The sequence below is a fragment of the Apteryx rowi genome, unplaced genomic scaffold (assembly GCF_003343035.1).
Source record: "Apteryx rowi isolate R43461 unplaced genomic scaffold, aptRow1 scaffold_110, whole genome shotgun sequence".
Taxonomy (NCBI): Eukaryota; Metazoa; Chordata; class Aves; order Apterygiformes; family Apterygidae; genus Apteryx; species Apteryx rowi.
The window spans coordinates 1,279,440-1,304,133 of NW_020447309.1; the positions used below are offsets into that span (position 1 = coordinate 1,279,440).

Below are 24,694 nucleotides of genomic sequence, written 5' to 3' on the forward strand. Positions count from 1 at the left end.
GGAGCCCGCGGCGCCTCTGCGGTCCTGTCAAGGAGGACGGAGGCGGGCAAGCGCCGAGCCGCTGCCTCTCGCCGGGGGCCGGCCGGGCAAGCGGCTGCCCCGAGCTGAGGCTTCCTTCCCTGCTGTCCTCCCTGGCGCCCCTGGGAGCCCGGGATCGCCGCTTCCTCTCGGAATTGCGAATTCTTGCTGTTGCAGGCTTCAAAGCAAGACTAGGCTTTAAAAAGGGCTTGACCCACCCATTCCTTTGATCGTTTTAAAGACACTTTTTGCAACTGAGTTTATTTTTATAATTAAGGGTTTTAAAAACAGAAGACCTTTGGGTGCTTTCATATGGAATTCAGGGAAAATGAAGTTTAAAAATTAACAAGTTTCAGTATCTCAGTTTAACTGAGAGGTGCTAAGACAGGCTGGCAATAGGTAGTGGATGGTGGTCTTGGTTTTGTTTTGCTTGTTTACTTGTTCAAGGCATTCATAGCTTAAGAAACTTTTTACAATCCCTGTGGAAGCTTCTGAGGTCAGTAAATTGTGGGTGAGCCTGAATTTCATGTGGAAACTGTCAGCAGACCTGGAAAGTTGATTAGAAAGACAGGCCTTGTGTTCTTTGACTATATGGTGGTTATATAATAAACTTATATATAAAATGAGATTACTAGTATTACAAAACACCTCCTTTACAGGATGTTTCCCTTTCCTTTAGGGGAAAGGGGACTGTAGTTCTGCACACAAGGACTCGATTGCAAATGTCTAAGCTATGTTTTTTCCTTTCAATATGACTTAATTTAATGTTATTCAGTCATGAATCTCAGTATTTCAAATATTATTATTTAATTTGAAGCCTTTGTGTGTTTTTTTTTTTTGTAAAGCTCTTTGTCTTAAAACATGTTTGAAAGTAGCTTGAAGAAACCGGAGACTGACATAAGAGATGTTCTACATGCGTTTGCATCTTTGCTCGGGGGAGTTTCTGGGGCATCTGGTGTTTTTGTTTGGAATCCACCTTAACTCTAACAGGAGACACAAAATGCTCATATTCTTAGCTGAAAAAAGCTGTCTGCTTTGCTGCATGACTTGATAAAAGTGTAATGAGATCATCAAACTATTCTATTTAGATGAAAAGGTCGGTGGATGACTGTTTTGTAATTGTGCATGACCCAGCCCTCTTTCAAAAGAGGAACTTTCTGCTCTGTAATTTTCTTACTGGTTGTACTTTTGCTTTGCTTTTTACTCTAAGTTGCATATTTTGGGGGTAAAAGAGGTGCTCTGAGGAAATTCAGATTTTTTTTTTGAGTGTCAGATAATAAAAACTGGTAATAGTATTTTTTTATAAGCTTCTACATTAAGTGTTTTTTTTAAAACATTTCTGTTGTTCCTTTTAAGGCTACAGGTAGCAATTGTTGCAGCTATCTCATATGTGTATTAAATCTGTAATAATGTGTATGGAAATAGGCTGAGTCACAGTGTCTTACAGAGGAAAAGTGCTATATGTCAACTTGTTGGTTAGAGCATGTAAAGGCAATAGAATTGTGGAAGAAGGATGTGTATCATGAACAGTAGGATGTTAAGGGTGGATATCCGGAGTGACAGGTGAGGAGGAACACTGGGAGTTATGCTTATGAGCAACTGAAGAGAGCATGTGTTGTGATCATATTGAAAAGATGTGGAGGAAGAGAAGGAAGAAGGAAAACTTCTGAGGTACTCCACAGAGACAGTAGAAAATTCTTTCTCTCTCAAATAAGGATTCACTGTGTGAACTGTAAATGTGAATTTAGTTTCATCCCTTAATACTTTGAGAGAGGATTTCAGTAGCATTACTAACTTAGAGCAGTATATGTAAAGCCTGTCAGCATCATAGTTCATGTAAAATTGGGTGTGGTGACACTTGTCAAGCCTGTTTCCCTTTGAGATATGTGCCAGATATGTTGAAAAACATATGTAGTGATATCACAGTGAATGTGCTATTGACAAAGATCAGTGTCACCAATGGCTCATGTGTAACTATCTTCTAGCACTTCTACTGCAGAGGTTCTCAAACTATGGTGCCAAGAAAGATGGCATGCAAAAAGGCAATGGGAGCATCTCAGTTTATGTATGCTTCTGTGCATGTCTGTAGCTGAGAACTGCCATTGCTGCTAGCAACAGTGCAATGTTAGGGAAGCAAATGAGATGTGAGAACTTCATGCTAGATTTGCAGGCTTCTTAACTGATGATTTTGAGCCTTCAGCATAGCTTTTATGTTGTTTTGCAATAAAGATACTATCTATCTCTTCAAAGTATTTGTGAAGAGTGTGTTTGCTCTGTATGTGCGTGAATACAAAGTATTTGTGAAGAGTCTGTTTGCTCAGATAGGGTCTACTGCAATACTTGGCATGCAAAAACTTAACTGTAATTGCCAAGTGGAAGTTGTATAAAATTCTCAGCGTTAGAGAACAGTAGTATTGTGCATTGAAAAATAAAAATATTGCTATTGTTTTACTGAGGTGAGTTGCTGTAGTAGTGATTTTGAGAATTTATTCAAGAGATCCAGAGGTAACTGTTTTATTTTCCATAGTTCACCCACTTAGTGCTAGTAATTTGGCAGTGGCAGAGATGACTGGTCTGTTTTAATTTCAATTTGGCAGCAGTTTAAATATGGATTTTCTTGCTATCTTTAAGGATTGGTTTTCAAAATCATAGTTCTGGATTCTGAATTCTTTGGCTTTCTTAAAAGGTGAAGAGCTTGCCAGACTACATTAGCTCTAGTGAACACTCTTCGTCCAATACTATATTAATTTGCTCTGGCAGTTTCAGATAACTTTGGGAACAAATTTGGATTAGATGAGGTTTCTTTATTTTTTGTTTTTGGCCAAAGGTAATTTAATAACTAAACTAATAATCATGTCTGTCTTAGACTTCTGTCTAGGTAGATCAGTGCTTCCCCCCCCCCCCCAAAAAAAAAAAAAGAAAAGGAAAAGAAAAAGAAAAATTTTACTATTGCATTCCAGAGTTAAGGCTTTTGTTGTTGAACACTAGTTTCTAGTTGGGACTGAGCATTAGTTTCTTGTTAGGGTTGCTATGAACTGGTAACTCTTTCATTCACTGGATAAAATCTTGTAAATTAAATGACTGGAGAGAAATTCCGCTGTCCTGTGTTTCAAAGTTAACTTATTCTAGCTAGCTACTGATGGGAAGGTATTACACTTTTATTTCAGGAACCTAGACCCAGATCATCAAATTACTGCTGTTCATTGGTTCCAGATTTGTCTAGAGTGTGAACTACTTTTGCATCTTTGGAATTGCTTTAGGGCCATTTGATCTGCTAGTGGCTGCACTGTATATGCTGTGTGCAGGGAACACCTGTCAGTGTGGTGCTTTTCAGGAGCAAGTGAAATCTCAGTAGCTGAGTTTTAAACTGTCTGATTATTTGTACTTCAAACTAATCTTGCCAGTGAAGAATAATAGTGCTGTACAATAAACTCTTATTGGTTAAAGCATTAAAAGGAAGTAGATTATTGAAGAACTCCTCTTCATCATGAGCAGTAGGATGTTAATGGTGGATGTCAGGAGTGACAGGTAGGCTAAGAAGAAACACTGTGAGTTATACTTATGAGCAGCTGAGGAGTTAATTGGAAATCAGTTTCTTAAATAATCTGTCTTAATAATTTTCTTAAATTGCTTTTGTGTCAGAGGATTTTGGCCTTTCTTTTGGCAGTTATTTTGTGGCTCCACTTCTCAGGGCTCCCTTCTGGTTAAGTATTTCCAAAGTAAAAATAAGTTTGGCCGCATCATGACTGACAAACTGACTTAATAAAAGAGGGGCTATAAAATGGAAGCTGGGATTTTAAAATAATACAAAGGTGGATAACTAGGCAATGATTTTATGCAATGTTTTGGGTTCCTTTAGTTATTGGAATAAATTGGTGAATCTTGGAGTATATTGTCAGATCACTCTTAAGTACTTAATGCTTTACTTCTAGCTGTGAATTATAGTAGAAGATTGATAAATCTACCAACGTTTGTCCATACGTAGAAGATGGGTGGATTAATTTCAAGATGGAGGGTAAGTAAACCTTGTTACAATCTAATAGTCTTTAGTCTAGAAGATTGGAGTTTCTAGGACATACTGTTCTTAATCACTTGATAGGTTTCTTATTCTGTATTTGTTCTTGATGGTTGAATGTTAATGCTGAAGTTTTCCTATAGACAGACTGATTTAAAAGTCAGTAGCTGAGCAGGTGTGAGACATAATGACCAAGATTTCTATTCCTTCCCTGCCCTCCCCAAGAACCCTGAACTGTGTAGCTGGTTGGCTATGCTTTGTTTTCTTTGTAGTGATGGGCCTGACTGTGGCTTGGTTGCAGTTAAAACTGTGGTTTTGTAAGTTTTCGCTAAATCTAAATACTTATGTGTTGCTTCATAAGGGTAGATATAGCAGTGTCTGACTTTGAAGATTGGTAGCTATTTTAGATGAAAATAGATAAATTCAGAATATCATCCAGTATCTGTTTTAAACCTCAAATATTTTAGTAGGTACTTAGATGTCTAAAAGCCTGCCTTCCTTCCTTCCTAATGATTTTTATTTGCTTGAATGTTATTGAATGGTGTACTGAGTTTATGGCAAAGCTTAGGTCAGATGGGTTATGAGGTTTCTGACCACTCTTAACTACTGTCAGGTGTTAGTTGTTGAGCCTAGGTTTGCCTCTGCCTATTATAAATCTATTTGAGAGCTTCCTATGCAAAGCTCCATTAAAAGCAAGAGTTTAAGTAAAAAGTCAGTTTTTGCATCACTGTGGAATTTGGGAGCCTCTTTCTTTCTATTATGGAATGTAGGCTATGGTCTTTGAATTTGTGCCCTGAAGGGTGGGGGAATGTAATTAATAACTTCATACCTCTCAGAAATGAGGGAAGAACCTTAGGTGGATTCCAGGTTTTTCCTAAGGGGAGTTTTGCTGGAGATGAGAGCTTATGTGCAATTGCTTATCATTTACTTAAAGCATGTGTCTTTGTGGAATGAATAGTAGCAAAAGCTTAAGTTTTCAGAATGTTTTTTTGTTCTCTTTTTTTACCTTTTCCATCTGCTCATCCGTTCTCTCCTTGTTTCACTTCCTACCCACACGTAGGTATCTCCTAAAGCAGGAGAACTCTTTACTTTTTGTGTAAAACAGACAATATATTCATCTATTATGGGTATGTGTGTTTTTGTTAGGAAGCTGTTATCCTGAAGTAACCCTCAAGATACTGAATATTCTTAAGGTTAACATCTCTTTTCTTTCCTATGTAAGCAGGCAAAGCCTTCCACTGTAGAAGTATTAGAAAAAATTGATAAGGTATGTATTTGCTTTCTGTGGTGTTTTGTTTGGTTTTGTTTAAAAATATATGTCCTTTTGCTAGCAGTGTTTTTCATACATGTTATGTAAAATACTGTAATGAAATTTAAATTATTTTGATAATTATTCTGGTTGGATGTACTAGAGATTGAGTTTCAGATGCACTGCTACCTTTCTTTCCCTTACCATTAATCATTTAAAAAAACCACTGAAACCACTGTACAGTACACCATAGTTTAAGTATGTATTTAGACAGCCTGAAATGGGAATGAATGTGAACTTGGCTTGATTAGACAATTTAATTATAGCTAATGGTTAAGTTCTCATTTTGTGTTTCCTAGAAAATGTCGCTAAAGCAAAGCTTGATTCATTAGGCACATTAATAAAGAATCCATGTATGTTTTTAATTGTTACAGTTCTACCTATAGTGGCAGTAGGTAAGGTCATGGGCAGAATAACTGAAAAGGCAGTTCAGTAATCAGTTGTGATTCTAGCCAGAATTTGTGACAATTTGCTGTACTCTATGGGGAAATTAACTGCTTTGAAATATGCTGTTGGTATTTGTCGTTTTCCTTTTAATGAAAGTATGAGTACTTCTGTTGTCACTTGAAATGCAATCAAAATGGTAACACAGAAGAGCATTGCTTGATCGCTTATTAATATGCCAAAAGCATTGTTCAGCTGTTCAGGATTTCATTCTTAATATGAGGAAATACTGAAATGAAAACATACTTGAGCTGACTGAAAAGTTTTGGCAATTTTGCATGTTAGGGAAGTATTAGAAGCATTTGAAATACCACGGATGCCTGATGAAAGCTTTAGGATGCAAAGTATGGTGGTAGCAGACTTGCATAATCGTAGGAAAGTTGGCATTCATAAGATAGTAGCTTTCCCCTTCATCTCAAATTTACTAAATCATTAAAATAGAAAAAATGTGCTAATTTGTAACATTACTTGTCCAGCAGTGCTGTGTTACTGTGAATAAGGTGCAAGTGGCCCATATCATAACCTTTATACTGTGATGTAGTTTATGCTATGGAAGTTTTATCTGTTGGGCAAGCATTGTCAGTTATCAAACTGATGTGTCTAACCTTAACAAACGTTTAAGGTCAGCTTAATAAAACCACCGACTAATTTCATTACTAAGCTTGAACTCCCATTTATTTACAGGAAATACAGACGTTAGAAGAATTTAGAGAAAAAAATCAGAGACTCCAGAAACTATGGGTTGGAAGGCTACTCCTCTACTCTTCACTTCTTTATCTTATCACCTGTTTAATTGTGTATTTTTGGTGTCTTCCTGATGAATGGACAGCAAGGTTGATTATGACACTTCCATTTTTTGCATTTCCATTGATGTAAGTAAATATGCCTTTTTTTTTCCTAACTGCTGTCTCTTTGATGAAAGGAGATAGAAAATACATCTCAGCAGGGGCTTGGGATTGTTTTTGACAATCCTTGAGTAGTCATAACTTGCTGAATTTCCTTTAACATAAGTTCACATAGTTAGGCAGACACTTTCTTGGACGGATATGTCTCTCTTGGGCCTGGGTTTAGTGTAGAACTAAGTCTTACCATCAGTGTTAGCATCTAAAGTTACTTGGCGTATCAAAATTATACTAGGGCTAAAAAGGCCTGTATTTGAACAGCTGTAAGGTAGTGTAGTATAAGTAGAATAGCAACATCTTGGGTTCTCTGCTACCTTTTGGAAAAGTAGTGGTATTAGATGAAAGTGACAAAATACAGCATATAAAATTGGGAAAGAAATACAAGAATGAATGGAGAAACTGAGCTTTTAGATATTAGGTGAATGTTAACAGAGAAGTTACTTGAAAGGTTATCAGCCTAAATATGTTGAGGTTCAGTTTTACCTAATTAGCTATTTTTCTGGAAAATTCCTGACTGTTTTCTTCAACCAGAAATTTTTCTGTCCTCATTGGGTGTAAGGATTTCCTCATTGGAAATGGGAGAAAACATTGGCAGCTACTTTTCACTGAGCTGATCAGACCGTTCTTCCTCATGAGTGGCTCTTGTTCTCTAAGAAAAACTTCATTTCTAAAAATAACTAAATTGGCCACCACCTCACTAAACACCACCTTCCTGTCTCCCTGCCCCTTCCCTGCCCTCCCCATCCCATCCTCAACCTCAGAACTCTCCAGGAAGGTGAAGCAGTTTGCTGAGCAGCCTCTCCATATATGTTTAACAGTGCATTTACTAATTTGCTGGAATGAAAATCATAAATACTGTTCACTTTTGTGCAACATCTCTGTGTGAAAACTTGAGTTTTTGGTGTTAGCTTCAGACTTGAATAGCAGAGTCAAATGTAAATATTTAAGGCTTTTCAAGCTTGATTAGTGTGTGTCATGCATAACATAACATTCAAAAAAATCCACCTGAAGATCCTTTTTGTATGTCATATTGTGTTATAATGTAGTAATATGTTGCTGTTATGAAATCCTGTGGAGCAGATACATGGGCAGCAATATCCTGACTGGAAAGAATTAATACAGAAGTTAAAGCTGAAATTAATCTTTGACAGAGCAATATAATTTGATTGTACTCTTAAGTACACTGATTTGAAGGTCTTTGTCGTTAGCATGTAAACTTGCTCATGCTAACAAGGAAGCGTGTAGAAAAGGAAATATTACCAGCCTCCCTTCACTCAAGTGTGTTGGACTAGTATAGAAACTAACATTTTCATTTACTGAGGGTGGTGGTTGGCTTCTAGTCTTGCTGTGTGATTTTTTTTTATGTTGGATTTTTATTCTCCAGTTTTTCTCCAATTTTCACTTCATTTTTTGAATGGTGGTTTGCTGTAATATTCCAAGTTAGTTGTCAGCTTACAAACATTCAGAATTACACTCTGGTTCTCCTATGACTTGCTACTGTTTATCTGATTTTTCTCTTAAGCTATTCCCCTTCAGCTTTTTTGGCAGGTATGAATGGCAAGCAGCTGCCAGCTTGTCTTCATGCTCGGTCAAGAGGTGACTCCATGTTGAAAGCCTGGTGCCACCCAGTACTAGCTCTAGAGATATTTCTGCCCTAATCAAACTGGAATATGTCTGCCTTTTCCAGCTTGCAGTCAGTCACCAGCTTACTTCTGCCTTAGGTCTTTCCCTCAGGGTCTTGAGCATGTTACTGATGCTGGTAGAGTGAGTTAAGTTCTAGAAATATGTAGTATCATTAATGTTAAAAATGTATATTTAAACATCTGAGAAGTTGAGGAAAAAATATTAGCATGCTAGAAGGGTGCACTTCTTGAAGTAGACTAATTCAAATGCAAAGTATTTTGTCTGGTTCATTTTAATTCTCAGATAAATATATTTTTATTTTAATCTTGTAAAACTGATCTGAAATAGTCTGCTATTAAACTTCGACATCAAAGTTCTTAAAGAGGAAATCTAGAGTTTACTTTGTGAAATACTACTAGATGCCTATTTGCTTAGAAATACAGATTAGGTAGGGGAAGACTTGCCTTTATTAAAGTTACATAACACAATACAAAACAAAATGTTTTTGCCCATATAGAATATTCTTAAACACAATTCAAACCCTATAAACATTTACTTCTATTGTTTTTTATGGAGAGATGCACCTCACATTGTGTAAGTGGGCAAAGCCATCCGTATTCTTAAAATAGTTATTCATTAATAGTTTGAGTAGAATGGAGTTAAACTTCTTTCTCTGTGTGTTATTCTGACCTTGGATGTGTTACTTCACCTTCCAGTTTTCTTGTCTAACTTTACTAACTTGGGTTTTCTTCTTAACTTTTGAAAGTGTTTTGAACTGGGTTACCATTATATAAATGCAAAAGATGTTCCTGTGAATCAGTCACTCTATTTAAAACCCTGATAGCATTTTGCTTGCTTTCTTATGCTAGCTGTTCCGAGAACCTTTCTAGCCTTTAGGATTTATTTATTTTTTACTTAAATGAAACATTGCTACTTTAGTTTTTATATGGTGCTCAGCACTGGGAGGATTTTGCATAATATCCTTGGAAGACTTGAAGTGTGAGATTTGCTACTTGGCGTAGGCCCAGTAACTTATCAGGAAAAGCTTAAACTTAATTTTAAGCAATTCTAAGCTTTTAAAGAAATTGTCCTGATGATTGCAGAGAGACCTTTCAAATGAAAAATGGACATAAATCAGTTTCTTTTTGTCTTAATAGCATAGATAAACTGCTCCATTGTCTCTAAGTCTACTGAAACACAACTAAAACCAACTGGATTCAGAGCTCTAAAATTGACAAGAGCCAGGTCAGTTAACTCTGCTTGTAAGAGTTAACTGAGTGCCTGTACAATAGTTTTATCTCATAGCTTTCATTGGTATTGAATTCTTCACACAAACCTTCTGGGTCTTAATTTTGAGCCTTAGGAGGTAAGTTTAGTTTTTTGGTTAACCTGTGTTATCTATGAAATAAGAGGTGACTAAGTAATCTTCAACTAGCTGCTTATTCTTCAATCTTAAAAGTTCCCAATAAGCAGCCCTTTTAAAAATCTGAAATATAGTATGTAATTAAATAGTCATTATCATTAATGATCTATTTTAAGATCTTACTGTTTTCTACTGCTCAAAGTTAAGGGACTAGAACATCTCTCATATGAGAAAAGGCTGAGAGAGCTGGGACTGTTCAGCCTGGAGAGGAGAAGAGTTGGGCAGGGAGGTGATCTTATTAATGTGTGTAAGTATCCAAAGGGAGGGTGTGAAGAGGATGGGGCCAGGCTCTTTTTCGGTGGTGCCCGGTGACAGAATGAGAGGCAGTAGGCACAAACTGAAACACAGGAAGCTCTGTCTGAATCTAAGGAAAAACTTTTTTTTACTGTGAAGGTGTGACTGAGTGCTGGAACAGGCTGCCCACAGAGGTTGTGGAGTTTCCATCCTTGGAGATAAAGCTGTCTGGACATGGTCCTGGGTAGCCTGCTCTAGGTGACCCTGCTTGAGCAGGGCGGTTGGACTAGATGATCTTTAAAGATCCCTTCCAACCTCAACCATTCTGTGATTCTATGAAGTCTGTAGTGTGTTCTACTCCTCTACTAGTCAGTTTTCTACTACTTTGTTTTGAAACAGATTTAGCAAGCTATCATGTTACTGCTGCTGCTTCCTTAATGTTTCTACCTGTAGTAGTAATATTTGATTGTATTTTAATAAAACAGTTGGATTTTTGTTTAGATGAATCTGACTGTGTGGTCAAGATACTAATTTCATTTATAGTTTTCTACTTTAATATTGCTTAAAGATGTCTGTTCCTCATCTTTGCAAAGCTAAATCTCATCTGGTAAGTCTTTTACATGAACTGTCCTGCTTCCTAAATGACTTAAGAAATGATTACTGTAATATATTTTAATTAATATAATTAACTCTTCTTTCTGTTTTTAAAGAATCTGGTTTATAAGAACACTGCTCATTTTTTTCTTTTCCAAAAGGACAGAAAGGAATAGTAAGTATTTTTTTCAGTTTTTTTTAGCATATGGAACTAATTGGGAATGAGACTTTCTATGAAAATGTAAATATTTTGGATAATGTGGTTTCCAGGAGAAGAGTAGCCTTTTGGTTGATACTAAAATGTTTAGCATTAGCTGAACTGTTGCTTTTGCCACGTGGTTCATGAGTGAATGTGAAGGAAACTGTTTAACCTCTCACTCTTCTCCACTATAAAATCATGATAGCTTTCTGCCTTGCTGGGATGCTTTGAAGCGTGATGGAATAAAATGTAGTAGAGATATAGGAGTGAGGGAGAAGAAATATAAATAGTAGTAGCTGTCATTCCTAGAATAATTGCATTTAGCAATTATTCTATCATCTTAATCCATTATGTATAGGAAGAGATATATAGCAGGAGAGTGTTTAATTTGTTTGTCAAAATTGCTTGTATTTTCAGAGTTCTGCAAAGCATACTTCTATTACTATACTGAGCGAAAAGGGGGATAAATGGGAATGTTTTAGTGCTGTTTTGAGAGCTGAGGAAAATGGGATGTCATGTAACTATAAAGAAGTTAATGCAGGATGTTCAAAGATAGACCAAGAGTTGTTAAAGGAAATACAGATTCTAATGCAAAATTTAAACACTATCCATGGCACTCATCTGCAGTATTTGTTTCATTTGTGACTTTTTTTAAAAGCAGTCTAGCCTGTAACAGTACATTGTGTTGTGAGCAAAAATACAAAAAACCTCAATGCACTATGTTTTATGACTGGCAGAGGAACATGATGTATTTAATTTGCGACAGCTTATGAGTTTAACAACATCACTTTTGAGATTCTTCTTAAATTTAACACTTACATTTGATATGCAAGTATAGGACATAGTTTTATGTACAAATAAAATTGTCAATGTATTATGTGGTGTTGTGAAATTCGTTTGTAAAGATGAATATGTATTTGCATTTCATGATAGGAAAAAATATGCATGTACATCTTTCTAGTTCACTTAAAGGCATTTATTATAACTTTTAGCATACAAGCAAGTCTAATCTTTTGTTGAATCTGTATATAAAGGGCTTTAATGCACTTTGGAACATTCCAAAAGGAATTATTTCTGCATTGTTCTGGAGATTGGTAAGAGTGAAGTGTTTGAACTCAAAGATGCGAGTCCTGTATTTGGAAAGGAGAAATCAAATACACAGTACAAAAGTTAGAGCAGTAAAGCAGAAGATCTAGGTGAGATAGTGAACTGCCAATTGAATGCATTGAAGCTAGACTTTTATTCTGGGATGAGTTAATACAATACATGGAGTCACTGAAGATAATTATTTAATACTGTAAATGTCTGTGGATAACTACACAATTCTTGAGAGCCGTGCTCTGAACTAGGGAAATACCTAATGAAGCACTAGAATGGGTGATGTTGAAAGATTATGGGATTCCTTTTTTTAAGACTGGTCAGGAAAGCAGCTGTTGAGGAAGCTTTACACTGATCTACCTCAAAGTGTGAGAAAGTGAATGAGGTATCTTGCATTTATTTACTTCTCTGGTATGAATTCTTTTTTCAGTGGGTTTAATTAAGATATATTGGTTTCTTGAGAATAATTGGCAGTAATTGCTGTTTGGCCACTTTTGAAGGGACAGTTTCATGTGATTATTGTTGAAGGCAGGAGTTAGTGATCAGAAACAACTGCCTACACTTTAAACTGATTGCCTTGGTTTGTGAGAGGCTATACTTTTTAGGCATTTCTGTACCAAATGCAGCTTTTGTTTCTTAACAAATGTTAAGAACTGTCCATGTTATGCTACTTGTCTGGCTGCATGATACCATACCGCATTGAAGTGCATTTCAAGGTGTTAATCTGTGTTGAGATGCCTGAGAGGCAATATTCCAACATAGATGTCAAATTCAGTGGAGTGGAGGATGCCTTAGTTTCTTAATGTGAAGATACACAATTCCTGGGATTGTCTATCCTCTGTGGTCCAGCCCAGTGCAAAACAGATCTTGTTCAATGTCCTGTTTCAAATTATGTTTGTGTTCAGTTTTAGTATGATGTATGCTTAATAAAATGGTTTATTGTATCAAAGCAGGCTTGTAAATGACCAAAAAAATACAAACTGGTATGTGTTCCTTTTTTGTAATGTTTCTGAAGTAACTTAATACTCTAATCACTTACATTTGCTCATTTAATCTGTTTATTTAATTCAATAGTTTTTTCCATTGTTGGTTGTTGTAGTTTTATGCTTGGTGGGGGGAGTGGGGAACCCTCAAAGATGGGTTAAGAAAAATCCCCTTTATCTTATAAGAAGTGAACTGCAAGTGTCCAGTAGTGCTGAGGATGGGCAAAAAACTGTAAACGCCTTTTCTCTCTTAAATTTCTTCTGCTGTAAAGGAGGTAGAAAGCTGATGATATCAAGGGAATATCTTCTATATTAGGCGATGGTTTATTACAGTGAGTTTTTGTTGAGTGCTAAGCTCCTAGCATTGGCTTGCAGGAGAATCCCAAATGCATTTGACTTTTAGAAATGAGGTTAGGTGCTGTGGCTACTAGTTATAACAATGCCCCTTATCTTTAGCAGTGAAATGACCCTGTAGTAGCTTATAAAACTAGAGTTTTGCTGTGGTCTGAAAGTATTGGAAGAGTGAAATACAGATTCAGATTTGAAACTCAGAATTGACCTAACATTTGAAACTAGCACGTGTAAGAGGCTTACATGAAATATTGAAGCCAGTAAATCTGGTACTCAAATAGATATATTAATACTTAGACCTCAGGCTTTTTCTGTAGTCTGTCTCATGAGGTTAAGTGTGTTTTGTCCATGTTTTACCAGTTTTAATGTAGGTCAAAACTGGGCCCTGGCTAGAATTGGCTTGCTTAATGAAGAAGTGGTACATAAAACTTTTTAATAGTTACAACTGTAAAGTGATAGTACTGGGCTGTAACTTATGAGCAACTTCAGGATTTAAGATGATTTGTTTTCATGTAAAACTGTAGTTGCTATACACAAAGCTTACTGATGTTGTTGGGTTGCTTGTGAGCAGTGTGTAACTTTCTGATCTCACAGGGCAAAACTAATGTTCAGACTATATGCTGAAGTTCTCTCATAAGTAAATGTGAAAAGTAATGTGTATATGTATTTTTTTTTTTAGATGATGCATTGGAAGATTTAAAATCTCAAAAGAAAAAAATAGTAAGTAAAACTTCAAGTAAAACTAGTCATTGTCTAGTGTTTTTGCATCTCTACAAATTGAGTTTGATTGTAATATATAGATGAAGAGCTGAGGGGAGGAGGAACTATTGCCATTCCTTTTTTGTACATTTTCAAGTACAACACAAGGTTTTCCTTAGGCAAAAATTACAAGAAGTCCTGCTTGTATATGAGAATAAGTTGCCATTTCAGCTCTGTTAGATCTGTTAATTGAGTTTGTTTAACCTGAAAATGAAAGTGTGCTTTAACCTACTCATTGCTGACTAATTCTTTTACTTTAGGTTTATAAAAGGTATTAGTTGTTACAGTCATTTAAGAACATACAGTATAATTGTATTTTTAATAGTAACTTTATCACTTAATTTCTTGTTCATACATAGCAGAAAGGACTTCTGTCTTGTCTGATTTCACTTTTTCTTTAAGTAATAGATTGTTGATACCTCACTGCATCACTGTTTATTTCCCTTTTATTTTATTTATTTATTTTGTTACCTATTTCTTCCATTACATTCTTCCCCTTGAAAATTTATCTTCTATGTGTTATCCCATCAGTTTTCTTGAGGTAGTCTATTTTATGAGCTATGTGAATGAGTTAACAGTATGAGACTGGTATATGCCAGGTCTTTGCTTCAGCTGATCAACACCTAATCTCAGTAAGATGGATTTTGAAAGGAAAAGATTCCAAGTCTTTGATAACTTACACTGTTTGGAAAGTTCATAAGACTGAAAGCTATTTCATGTCTAGTCAGTCATGAAGTAAGGAAAGATGATCTCTGTTTACCCATATTGTTGGCTTCATCTTCTACCTTGCAGTAGAAATATAATTAAAAAAAAAAACCTCTGAAATTTGAATTATAAGGCTTTATTGTTAATGAGTATCCTGAAGTAGTCACCTCATGCTTTCTGGACTGTAAAAACAATAACCTGTAACCTAATTGTGTAACTGTCCTTTGATAAAGAGGATTTGCTGATATTTTTATCTCCTTATCTTTATATTAAGGAATCCATTAAATTAACTTCTGTGGTTGGAGAGGTGGTAAAGAGGTGCCAGAGAGGCTTATGTTTTCTGAGAATGGATTAAATATAACTGTTAAGTTTTTAGTCTTATTTTACAAAAACTGCTTAATTGAAATTAGTCTTTCCAATTTACGTAGTTACAGAATTGCTTTAGAGGAAAAGTTCTCCAAGCAGAAACAACACTATAGAGAGCAAAACAGCTTTTGTAGTCTTAAATTTAATACCTTCTACATTTTGGATAAGTTACTTTACTGTTCTTCTACAATAAAACTTTCATGATTACAGAAATGTCAAATTTTGTGTGCAAGATTAACACTTAGATAAGACAATAATTGAATAAAGGATTTAGATTAGTCAGGAAAAATAAGAGCTGATTTATAATGGAGAGTTTTAATATATTCTGGAAATTGATACCGTTAAAGCATTGAGATAAAAATGAATGTTTTACATATGAAAAATGAGTCAAAACTAGGTATTGCGGGAGAGCAGGCTGCAGTTAAAACAGCTGCACCAATATTCTGTGAACAGTATAGAAATTGCAGTGTAACTATGGGGAGGTAAAAGCTGAAAATATAAATTTAGGAGGATATATGTATGTATTTGGCTTTAATTATTAAAGCCAAACTACTAAGAAGAACTGATAAAACCGTTCTGAGTATTTGTCCAGTCCAGGAAGTCCAATAACCTTTAACCTGGCAACCTTTCAATCTGAAGGGGAAGAAGGGGGAAGTCAATGATTATCTCTAGATTTGGTAGATATATAAATCCAATTCCTTGCTGAAGGCTTACTGCAACCTCTTGAATCAGTGTGTTGTCAGTATTTTTGACTCAAAAGATTTACTCAGGAGTTTCATCATTATTTAAAGGTATTCAATTAAGCATTAAAATTAGATCATCATATATGAAACCTAGCATGTTGAAATGAGCTGAAAGTAGATGCAAGTAATGAGACAGAATGTAAGTTGGCTCTTGAATAAAAACACTTTTGAAATTGCATTATGTAATAACTTTTAGATGCTGTTCAGATTCAGTTTCACTTTGGTTTCATTTTCTTAGTCTCATCTGTGGCTATGAATAACTGTAGTAACTCCCACTCCCACTAAAAACTTCTTCACCAAGCAAAATAGCGGGAATGGTGGAGGGAGGAGTGTTGTGTTTTTTTCTTCCTGTTGGACTGATTTGCTACTGAATTTGCAAATAAAAGTAGTGACTAAGAAATTTACATCCAGATCTTCAAAGTGTCTGGCACAAGTAAATTAAGTATTACCTACTCATTTGTAATGCAGATAGTTGTCCAGACACTGCCAGTCTGCCACAAAAGCTGTTTTTTACTTCATTGAAGCTCAGTCACCTGACTGCTAGAAAACTCTTACATTAAGACAATTGGCTATTTAGTTTTAAGAAGTTATAGTACCTGTGTTTTAGAGGCATGCAGTTCATCTTTCCCTTAGTGACCTTCCTTACATGCTGGAAAGTATCAGTAATGGAGTAAGCTCCTATCTACTAGATATACCCTGGTGGTTGTGCAATTAGTTGCTCAATAGAACTTTCCGATCTGTTAAAAAGCATCAGTCTTTGATATCATAATCATATAGTTTTATTGTGGGTAAAGCATCTGACAATAAAAATATAGATACTTCATCTTGAAATGCCCATTAATATTGTCTGTAGTTTATTTTGAGTCAAAGTTTAATACTTTTTTCCCCAAAGAACTGAGTCTCTTCAGTACTGTTTTCCTAGTGAGTGGTTCAGAACATGTTGAGTGCTTCTTTAGGGCACGGGGGAGGCAGGATTGAGTGCTTTAGCTATAATTAAGGAACTACTTGAAGATGCAATTTTTTTTTTCTCCTTAATCACAAGGGAGATACTGGTTATGTTCATGATTGTGTAGCTGCCATTTTGRCCTCTAGAGCTCTCCAGGATGTCAGCCCTTAAGCCTGAATGTGTATAGAGAAGCAAGTTCAAAGGTTTACATATAAAAGCAAGGGCACAGGACATATTAAGCATCTGCAGGTGGGAGTTGGTGGAGACTTTACCTGAAATGGCAGTCTTAAAAAGATGGAATAATTCTTAGCTTGATGGTGAAATTACTAAGATAGCATAGCAATTCCTTTGCTGATACTAGAATTAAATGTTGCTGAATTTTGCTCAGCTATTTGGTTATAGTAGCCTGAATGGAATACTGGACTTGGACAGACTTTCTAGCTGTTTCAAGTAAGACTTTCTAAAGTTTGTATCTGTTTGTTTCCCAAGAAAAACAAAATGTCTGATTTCAAGGCTGCCTTGGAGTCATCTGAGAAGCAAAATACAAAGTTTGCTATTTAATACAATTAATTTTTAATGACCCTTGTGTTCCAGACATAGAAAACTGCAGATATTTTTGATAACTTTCCATATATGACAAGAATTCTGTTAGGAATTAACCACCTTGCAAGCCTAGTCTTCTCTATACGGTATATCTTAGAGTACTGAAAACTTGCAAGATGAAGCTCAATCTATAATGAAAAATCATTTTTACTGAGAAATGATTGGATATGGTGCTACTTATGTGTATTGCAGTGTTCACAGAAAAAAGCATCTTTGCTATATGTGCTTACATATCTTGTATGGTAGACTGAAACTAATCTTGTAGCTTTGTGTGAACATAAAGAAATACCTCTGTAGCTGGGTTTGATACACCAAGTGGTTTAGTTTGAGAACTCATGTGGTAATATGAAGAATAAGCAATCTGCACTGTGCCAATACTTCAGATTTCCAGTTGTTAAGTCACATTACAAGAAGCTTAACATATATTACTTGTATTACTCTTCAATATAGGCAACTGATGTAGTTGCCGCAGGAATTCTGTTTTACTTGCCAGTTGGAAAGGAGGCCATCCATGCAGTTATTCATAGAAAGAAAATGTGGTACACGACCATGTTTCTTTATTAAGATGTGGTTAATTCCATGAAATAGTTTGAAAATCCGTGATTAGAATGGTATTAATAGTCACAGAGACTTCACTTGTGAATCCGGTTACTGTGCATTTCAACTTGATRATAATACTGTGAATTAGCCTTTGGCGGAAAGTAGAAAGCATTTTTGTGGGAAAAGTTTTGGATCTAAGAGAAGAGTATTATGGAAAAAGATCAGGAGTCGAGCAATTCTCTGTCAGTGAGCCAGTGCTCAGCACTAGGTTAACCTTTTCTGAGGCTACGTCTGTAGGTTTGGTGAATGATCCAGGAGTCAGTATGTTGATTTGCATTTGTAAATGAACTTGCTGTGGAAGTGCACAAGCCAGCTTCTACTGTGCAAGTTGAGATAAATATTTAGATTTTTACACTCTCAAGCCTTTTGTTGCATGTAGTATTTATACTAATTTGTTCAAAGACTTAGGTAAGGTCTGTGACCTGTTTGATTCCTTATAATTTGGTATTGTCAGCCAAATTTCAATTAGTTCTAGAAAAGTATATTCTAGAAGTGCAACCATGAGAACTGAGTCTGCTCACAGAAATTTCGACAGTTTCTGTGAATTCTCAAGAAGTTTGTAAAGGCTCAGTTGTGCAACTGTTCAGATTCAACTTTACTAGGATTATGAAGCTATGTATGAATTTCAAAATATAAGTAACTTCTTGAAAATATCCATTAATTTGAAAATGTGAAGAATAACTAGGTGACAATGAATCCTGTGATGAGAGCTAAATTTTTCCATTTCAAAATAATATATATTTTAATTTTGCAAAAACAGTAATACATGAATAACTACCATCCTATCAATTACTGATTGAGAAAAAAGCATAGTAGATAGTGTCAAGTGATTGTGGAACATTTTTTTCCCCCCTAAATGTCATCTTGTGCTAAAGGTTATTTCTCATTTTCTTGTGTTGACTACAAAGAAGAACCCATAAAGACGATTGTGTGCATTGCTCGTTCAGTGATATAGAGGGACTCAGGGTTCTCAGTTTGATTTGGGGGCAAGATTTTGATGCTTGATTGTCAACACTGACCCTTTAATTTGGAGGGTTATCTTATGGGTTCCACTTTTATGAGTAATAAATACTCTTTTCCCCATGTTAGACCCTTAATTCTGATCTTATTACACACTGTGACATTTTTTATGAAGTTAGTGGGTGAAATCCAAAGTCCTGCTGAAATACAAATTTAGGAAATTGATTTTTATTTCCCTGTTCACTCCCTTTTCTTTCAGCTGTTCTTAATTAACAACCTGTATAGTCTCTTGCCTTAAACTTCTGCTAGTGAGTGTGAGTGAGCCATTCAATGGATACTGTAAACTCATTAGTTGGAGTGAATTTTATTTACAGTCTGAGGTCTATATAAATGTAAAACCACTACACTATCTATATAGCTGAAATCTTAGTTTCTCATTTGTAAAATAATAACCTAAAAGTTACGTTAGTGCGGTATTTGTTATTTTAAGTGATAAATGAGTTTGAGAACTTAATTCTTTGGCCACTGACCTTTTCTGTTTTGCTGTTTCTGCCAACAGCCAAACTTAAACAAACAAACAAAAAAACCCCAAAAAACCCAACCAAMCAAACAAAAAAAGCTGAATGTGAATGTGGCCATTGGTCAGCATATCTAGGGGGAAAGGTCTCCTTAAGCTATTGTACAATACATATTAGCTATTTGTCATAACTTCAGCTATTTGTGTTTTAAAGTTAAGCTTCTCCTGATGTTGGCTATTAACCACTAAAATGATACTTTACTTGTGATTATTTTTTTAATTAAGCCCATGTATTAGCTATAAAGCCACTTGAGTGCATTGTAAATAAAATGGTGTAATAATGAAGTGCTTTAATTACACCTCCTAAAGTATGCATAGTTCTCAGTACATTTTTTATTTAAATTCTTAACATGTTCACTTTTTTCTGAAAAGCAGTTTGATTCACTGTAAAGATGGAGATCCAGCCTTTAAAGTCATTTGAGCAAATTCTGTGGCTGTTCTCTAGTTAGGAAGTTTTCACAGTATTTGCAGCAAGCTAATTGCTTCTGCTAATAAATAATCTAAAATCGATGCTGACAGCAGTTAACTGGCACAGAGACTTTATTCTGTAAAGCACTTGGCTAATGACCTTCTTTAAATTAATAGCATTAAGTGCTATGAGGAAATAAATCTAAGGAATTGCCTGTCATTTGCTTGTCATGTCTAATAACTTCCAATAATGATGGCTGATAGATTTTTGCACATGCCATTATTGAAGTTGTGCATGTAATTATTCTCCTCATTATATGTAAACAATTAGCAATATTTGGTGTTTCCTTGCAATAAAGCTGTTAAATACAAGTAGCCCATTAAAGGTTAGTAACTTTTTTTAAGCAAAACTTCATTTCCTTTGAATACAGCAAATCTGAAGGTGTCTGACCATGGTACTGGTTCATTGGTATGAGCTTCAGATTTGGGGACTTTGTTGCCAGTAATGGGCGGTGATAAGGGGGAAATATTATGGAGAATTCTGTTCTGACCTGTGGAACTTTGTTTCCAGCTCGAAGAAGTAATGGAGAAGGAAACTTACAAGACTGCGAAATTAATTCTTGAGCGGTTTGATCCAGAATCAAATGCAAAGGTATTGCATTGCAAATCTTGGTGTTGATCCTGCCTCAGTATAAAAGATATCATGGAGCTGAGCATTCACATGATGTAATTTATAATTAATTGGCAGGAGGCTGAACTCCCATCTGCTGGAACATCTGCAACCCCCAGACCTGGTCAAGGTAATAGCCCTGTAAAACATCTGTTCTTTAGCATAGATACTCGTCTTTCATAGTAATACCTGCTATAGAAGTCTCTCCATGATAAAATTTGTAGATCGATGACCTTTTCTAGGGTTAGACTGTTTATTAGACTATGCCCATTAGTGTTCTTTATTTTTCAAATAATGTATCAATTAGTAAAGGCTGATGCTATTCCACCTAGCAGAATGTTTAATGCTGCTTGATGCTGATGCATAGAGAATCAGGTCCTTGCTGCCTGCTGAGTATCTACTTGCAATTTTTCTAGAATACTGAATGGCTGTCAGAAGTATTATATAATGTTCATTGGCTTAGCTTTTCAATTCTGTTACCGTTTCTGTCTAATCAGACCTTTCCTAATGCAGCATTTAAACTACTTTTATATAGTGGATAGAGAGATACCACAAAACTAATGCAGAAATCAAGTATTTTCTAGATGCTAAAAATGAACAGTTCTTTACTCTTTAGACTGTCCCATTTAAAGATGCTGTTGCATAGAATAAAAAGAAATGGAAATAACTTACAACATGCATTTCAATGAAGCCTGTTTCTAGATTGCACATAGAGATTTATAGATTGGAAAGAAATAAAGGCCCCTCAACCCAGTAGAGTGTTTGCATTGAAAATGTCGGCTGGAATTTTGGGGGGAAATAAAATTTGTGGATATTTATACAAAGTACCTTTAAGCTTTTCTTAACTTTAAGTATAACATGCTGTAGTTAATTGCAGTAATACTAATATTTTCAGTCTAAAGACAACCTAGTATACTGATGCTCAAGATGGATTACCTACAAAAAAATCTGGCTCAAGTCAATATAAGGACTAATTTGTTTTTACAACCAAGTTAAGTCTGTAGGGGCTGTGGAAAACATCTGTAGAATCAGAGGTGTCATTTCCCATAGAAGAATCGTATTGCTGTAGAGTGTACACTAGGATTGTCAGCTTTTGTGTGTCAAACACTTTTGAGAAGGCTTTGAAGTAGCCAAACTTACTTATGTCTCATTTTTCACTCTTGGAGTGCATGGCAACTGGATTTACTAACAATGGTGTTCTGTAAGCTGTTCCTGCAGGGTCAAATCTACTATTTTGTTCTTCTTGCTTTACTTGAAATTGTCGTTAAAATATTTTAGCCCATCCTTACTTGTTGACATTCACAATGAGTACTTGCAGTGTGGTATGTTCACAGTCAAGTTTTTATCTTTTCTGGTGTCCTAGACACAACAGCTTTTCTTTAAGTTTGCTCCTTACCTGTCACTTGTGTCATTCTATTTCTGTAGTATTCATACATTTTAAAGGCTGAGGGCCTGTTCTGACTCAGTGTTCGGTTGTTGCCAGTGTTGACAATGAGTTGTTGCCAATTTTCTGTCATACCTGTAATGCTTAGGTAGAATGTTTAACTCCTTATGTTTGTTGTTCTCATTGAGATACACTAGAAATCAGCTCCAGACTAATGTGACATCTGTTTGTAGAATGCAAGTAATGCTGACTAGGGAATGAAACTGCCTGGAAATGTATGTTTTTGCTTAGAGATCTAGAGATCTTCAAAGATGTAAGATGTTCAAAGATATCTGTGAAAGAGTAGTTGTCTGTAGACATAGGCTAGCAGATTAAATCCCTAGTTTTCTGTAGGAGATAGTTGTAAATGTGTTGGGACTTAGCTATCATTTAATGTTATAGTGAATTCTCTTCTTGTGCCTTACTTAAGGCTGAAAATATACATCCAAGACTAGTTTATGGATAGGTTGTTAATTTTAAATTGCAATAGCTGAGATTAACTGCAGCAAAAAGCGCAAAGTAAAAATGTAGATACTGACATATATCAATTATGTTTTGGATTAACAAGCTATAAATCAAATGGTCGATGAGAAATCTTTAGTCATCCTGGCTTTATTAAGAGATCAGCATTCTTGAAACTCGTAAAGAGTTAAGTGATTTTCTCCTTTTCATGGCAGACTGATTAGCAATGGTGACAATTAAGTTGCTCTGTCTGTAATAGCTAACCAGTCTTGTGCATGTTTGTGTTTATAAAGCATAGCGCACATGCTTGTCATCAAGGTTCTGAAATAGTCAAAAGCTGGCGAATTGACTCCAGCATGTAGTACACTGATTTTTGACTTGACTGTTAATAGCAGGGATATGAGAGAGAGCTTCTGAGAGAGCTGAATTAAAAGTATTTCTGAAAGAATGGCACTATGGCCTGTGTTAGTAAATGTGGTAGAATAGGAATAAATTTGTAGAATGAAACTATTATTGCTGAGGAGTTTACTGAGACTTTGAAAGGAGGATAACTGATGACCAAGGTATGATCAGTTTGGACTCAATGTATATGAGGCAGCTGATGAAAAGTTAGGTGGTATGTTTTTGACTTAGCTGAAATGGAAACTTGTGCTTTCCACTGTAATTATTTACTACAAAGATTTAGTGGATCAGAACTACATAATAGTTTGTTCTCCAAGGAAAGATTATAGTGCCCCAGTACTTTTGCTTCTGTCTCTTAATTTTTGCGATTTTTGGCATTTTGACACCTATTTATTAAATAATTCAGTCTTAACAGAAGTTTCATATGAATCTTGAGCTTGGCATAAGAAAACACCTGGAAGTCCAGAAGGAAAAGGAATTGAAAGCTTTTTAAATGCAATTTGATCTAGTCAAATTTTTTGAGGGATAGAGTTAATAAGTGTGTAGTTGTTCAGTAATCTAGCTGTATCAAGAAAATATACTTATATTTCAACAGTGGTATGAATACATATCAACAATATCCTGTTGTTGATAGCAGTTCCCTCAGTTATGCTGATACAACTGTTAGCAGGCCTGTAATGTAAATGAGATCACTGCATGATCTAAATAAAAAATAATGCAAGTACAGATGGCTGCAAGCTGTGAGATGTGTATGGACACCAGAAGAAAGAAAATTCCTAGTTTTGCACTAAAGCCAAAAATTAACTGCATACTGACCTGCACTGTGCTCTTTTTCCTTGCACTAACGCTTGAAAAACAATGCATTTGTTTTCCTCTACAAAAATGAAGGAGTTTCAGAAGTGTCCGTATGCTCATAAATGTGAAATATATGGCTGTTCCACCATTGGCAATATTCTAATGTTCTTTAAGAGATCATATTGAAGGCCCAGTTGTGAGTAACCCTGTTCATTAGTGTCTGCTTATGAGTCAGTATTGTTCAGTGCAAATAACTACAGAATTTGGACCTTGGTGGTCTCGAATAAAAGATCTATTTTTAAGTTATTCGTCTGTCTTTGTACARCTGGCTTGCAAATGCGCAAAGAATGTTTAGGAAAATCTTTCTCTTACACAGAAACACAGAATGGTTGAGGTTGGAAGGGACTTCTGGAGATCTAGTCCAACTCCCCTACTCAAGCAGGTCCCTTCCAACCTCAGCCATTCTATGTTTCTGCATGATTCTGACTGAAGATACCAGAGTTGTCTTTTTCTCCTTTTGGTGGATATTAATCATATTTATATGTACAGATAAGTAGGCAAGAGGATAGCCTACATATGATGCCATTTCACAGCTCTAGATGTTGGCAACTTTCCCAAATGAACTTCTGTTTGACCTACTGCTCCAATAATAAGGAACTCTTCCTTAACTTGTATAAGCTGATGTCAGCCCCAGCCCCTACTGGAGCAATCATATATAATATTATATAATAAATAAATGGGATAATATATAATGGGGTAATATTTCCCTTTCAGGGACAGGTATCATTCTTTCAAAGTTCAGCGCACCCATCTCCCTGTGGTCATGCAATTGCCAGTGGAGTTGTAAAGGATCTGTTAAGAATTTAAAGTCTTCCAGTTGTCACAAAGTCAATAGATAAAATCTGTAATCTTTAAACTCTTCAAGGCATTAACTTAAAGTCCAATTCTAATGTGAAATTCCATCTGTTGCGAAGGTATCTAAGGAAGCTGGTTGAAAACAAGTGGGTACTGGAAATGGTGTTACTCTGTGGAGCATACTGTAGCCTTAGGTTTAAATATTCTTTGGGTATGCCTTTTATAGA

At 35.6% G+C, this 24,694-nt stretch overlaps 1 protein-coding gene across 7 annotated transcripts in view; it reads left to right on the top strand.

Annotated features, from left to right (window-relative positions):
- The first annotated feature begins 111 nt into the window (after positions 1-111).
- Positions 112-24,694, top strand: part of LNPK (lunapark, ER junction formation factor) — a 53,869-nt gene continuing 29,286 nt past the window's right edge. For 3 of the 7 annotated variants that reach the window (XR_003255121.1, XR_003255122.1, XR_003255123.1), the window contains exons 1-8: positions 112-514; positions 3,951-4,033; positions 5,256-5,300; positions 6,471-6,658; positions 10,679-10,737; positions 13,873-13,913; positions 20,432-20,512; positions 20,609-20,660. Coding sequence is in view for 3 of the 7 variants with exons in the window: in XM_026075352.1 (XP_025931137.1) it covers positions 4,007-4,033; positions 5,256-5,300; positions 6,471-6,658; positions 10,679-10,737; positions 13,873-13,913; positions 20,432-20,512; positions 20,609-20,660 (493 nt within the window). In the remaining 4 variants the exon portion in view is untranslated. Of the gene's footprint in view, positions 515-3,409; positions 3,547-3,950; positions 4,034-5,255; positions 5,301-6,470; positions 6,659-10,678; positions 10,738-13,872; positions 13,914-20,431; positions 20,513-20,608; positions 20,661-24,694 lie in introns of those variants that run through there. The other 4 variants (XR_003255120.1, XM_026075352.1, XM_026075384.1 and 1 more) reach the window with 3 other exon arrangements.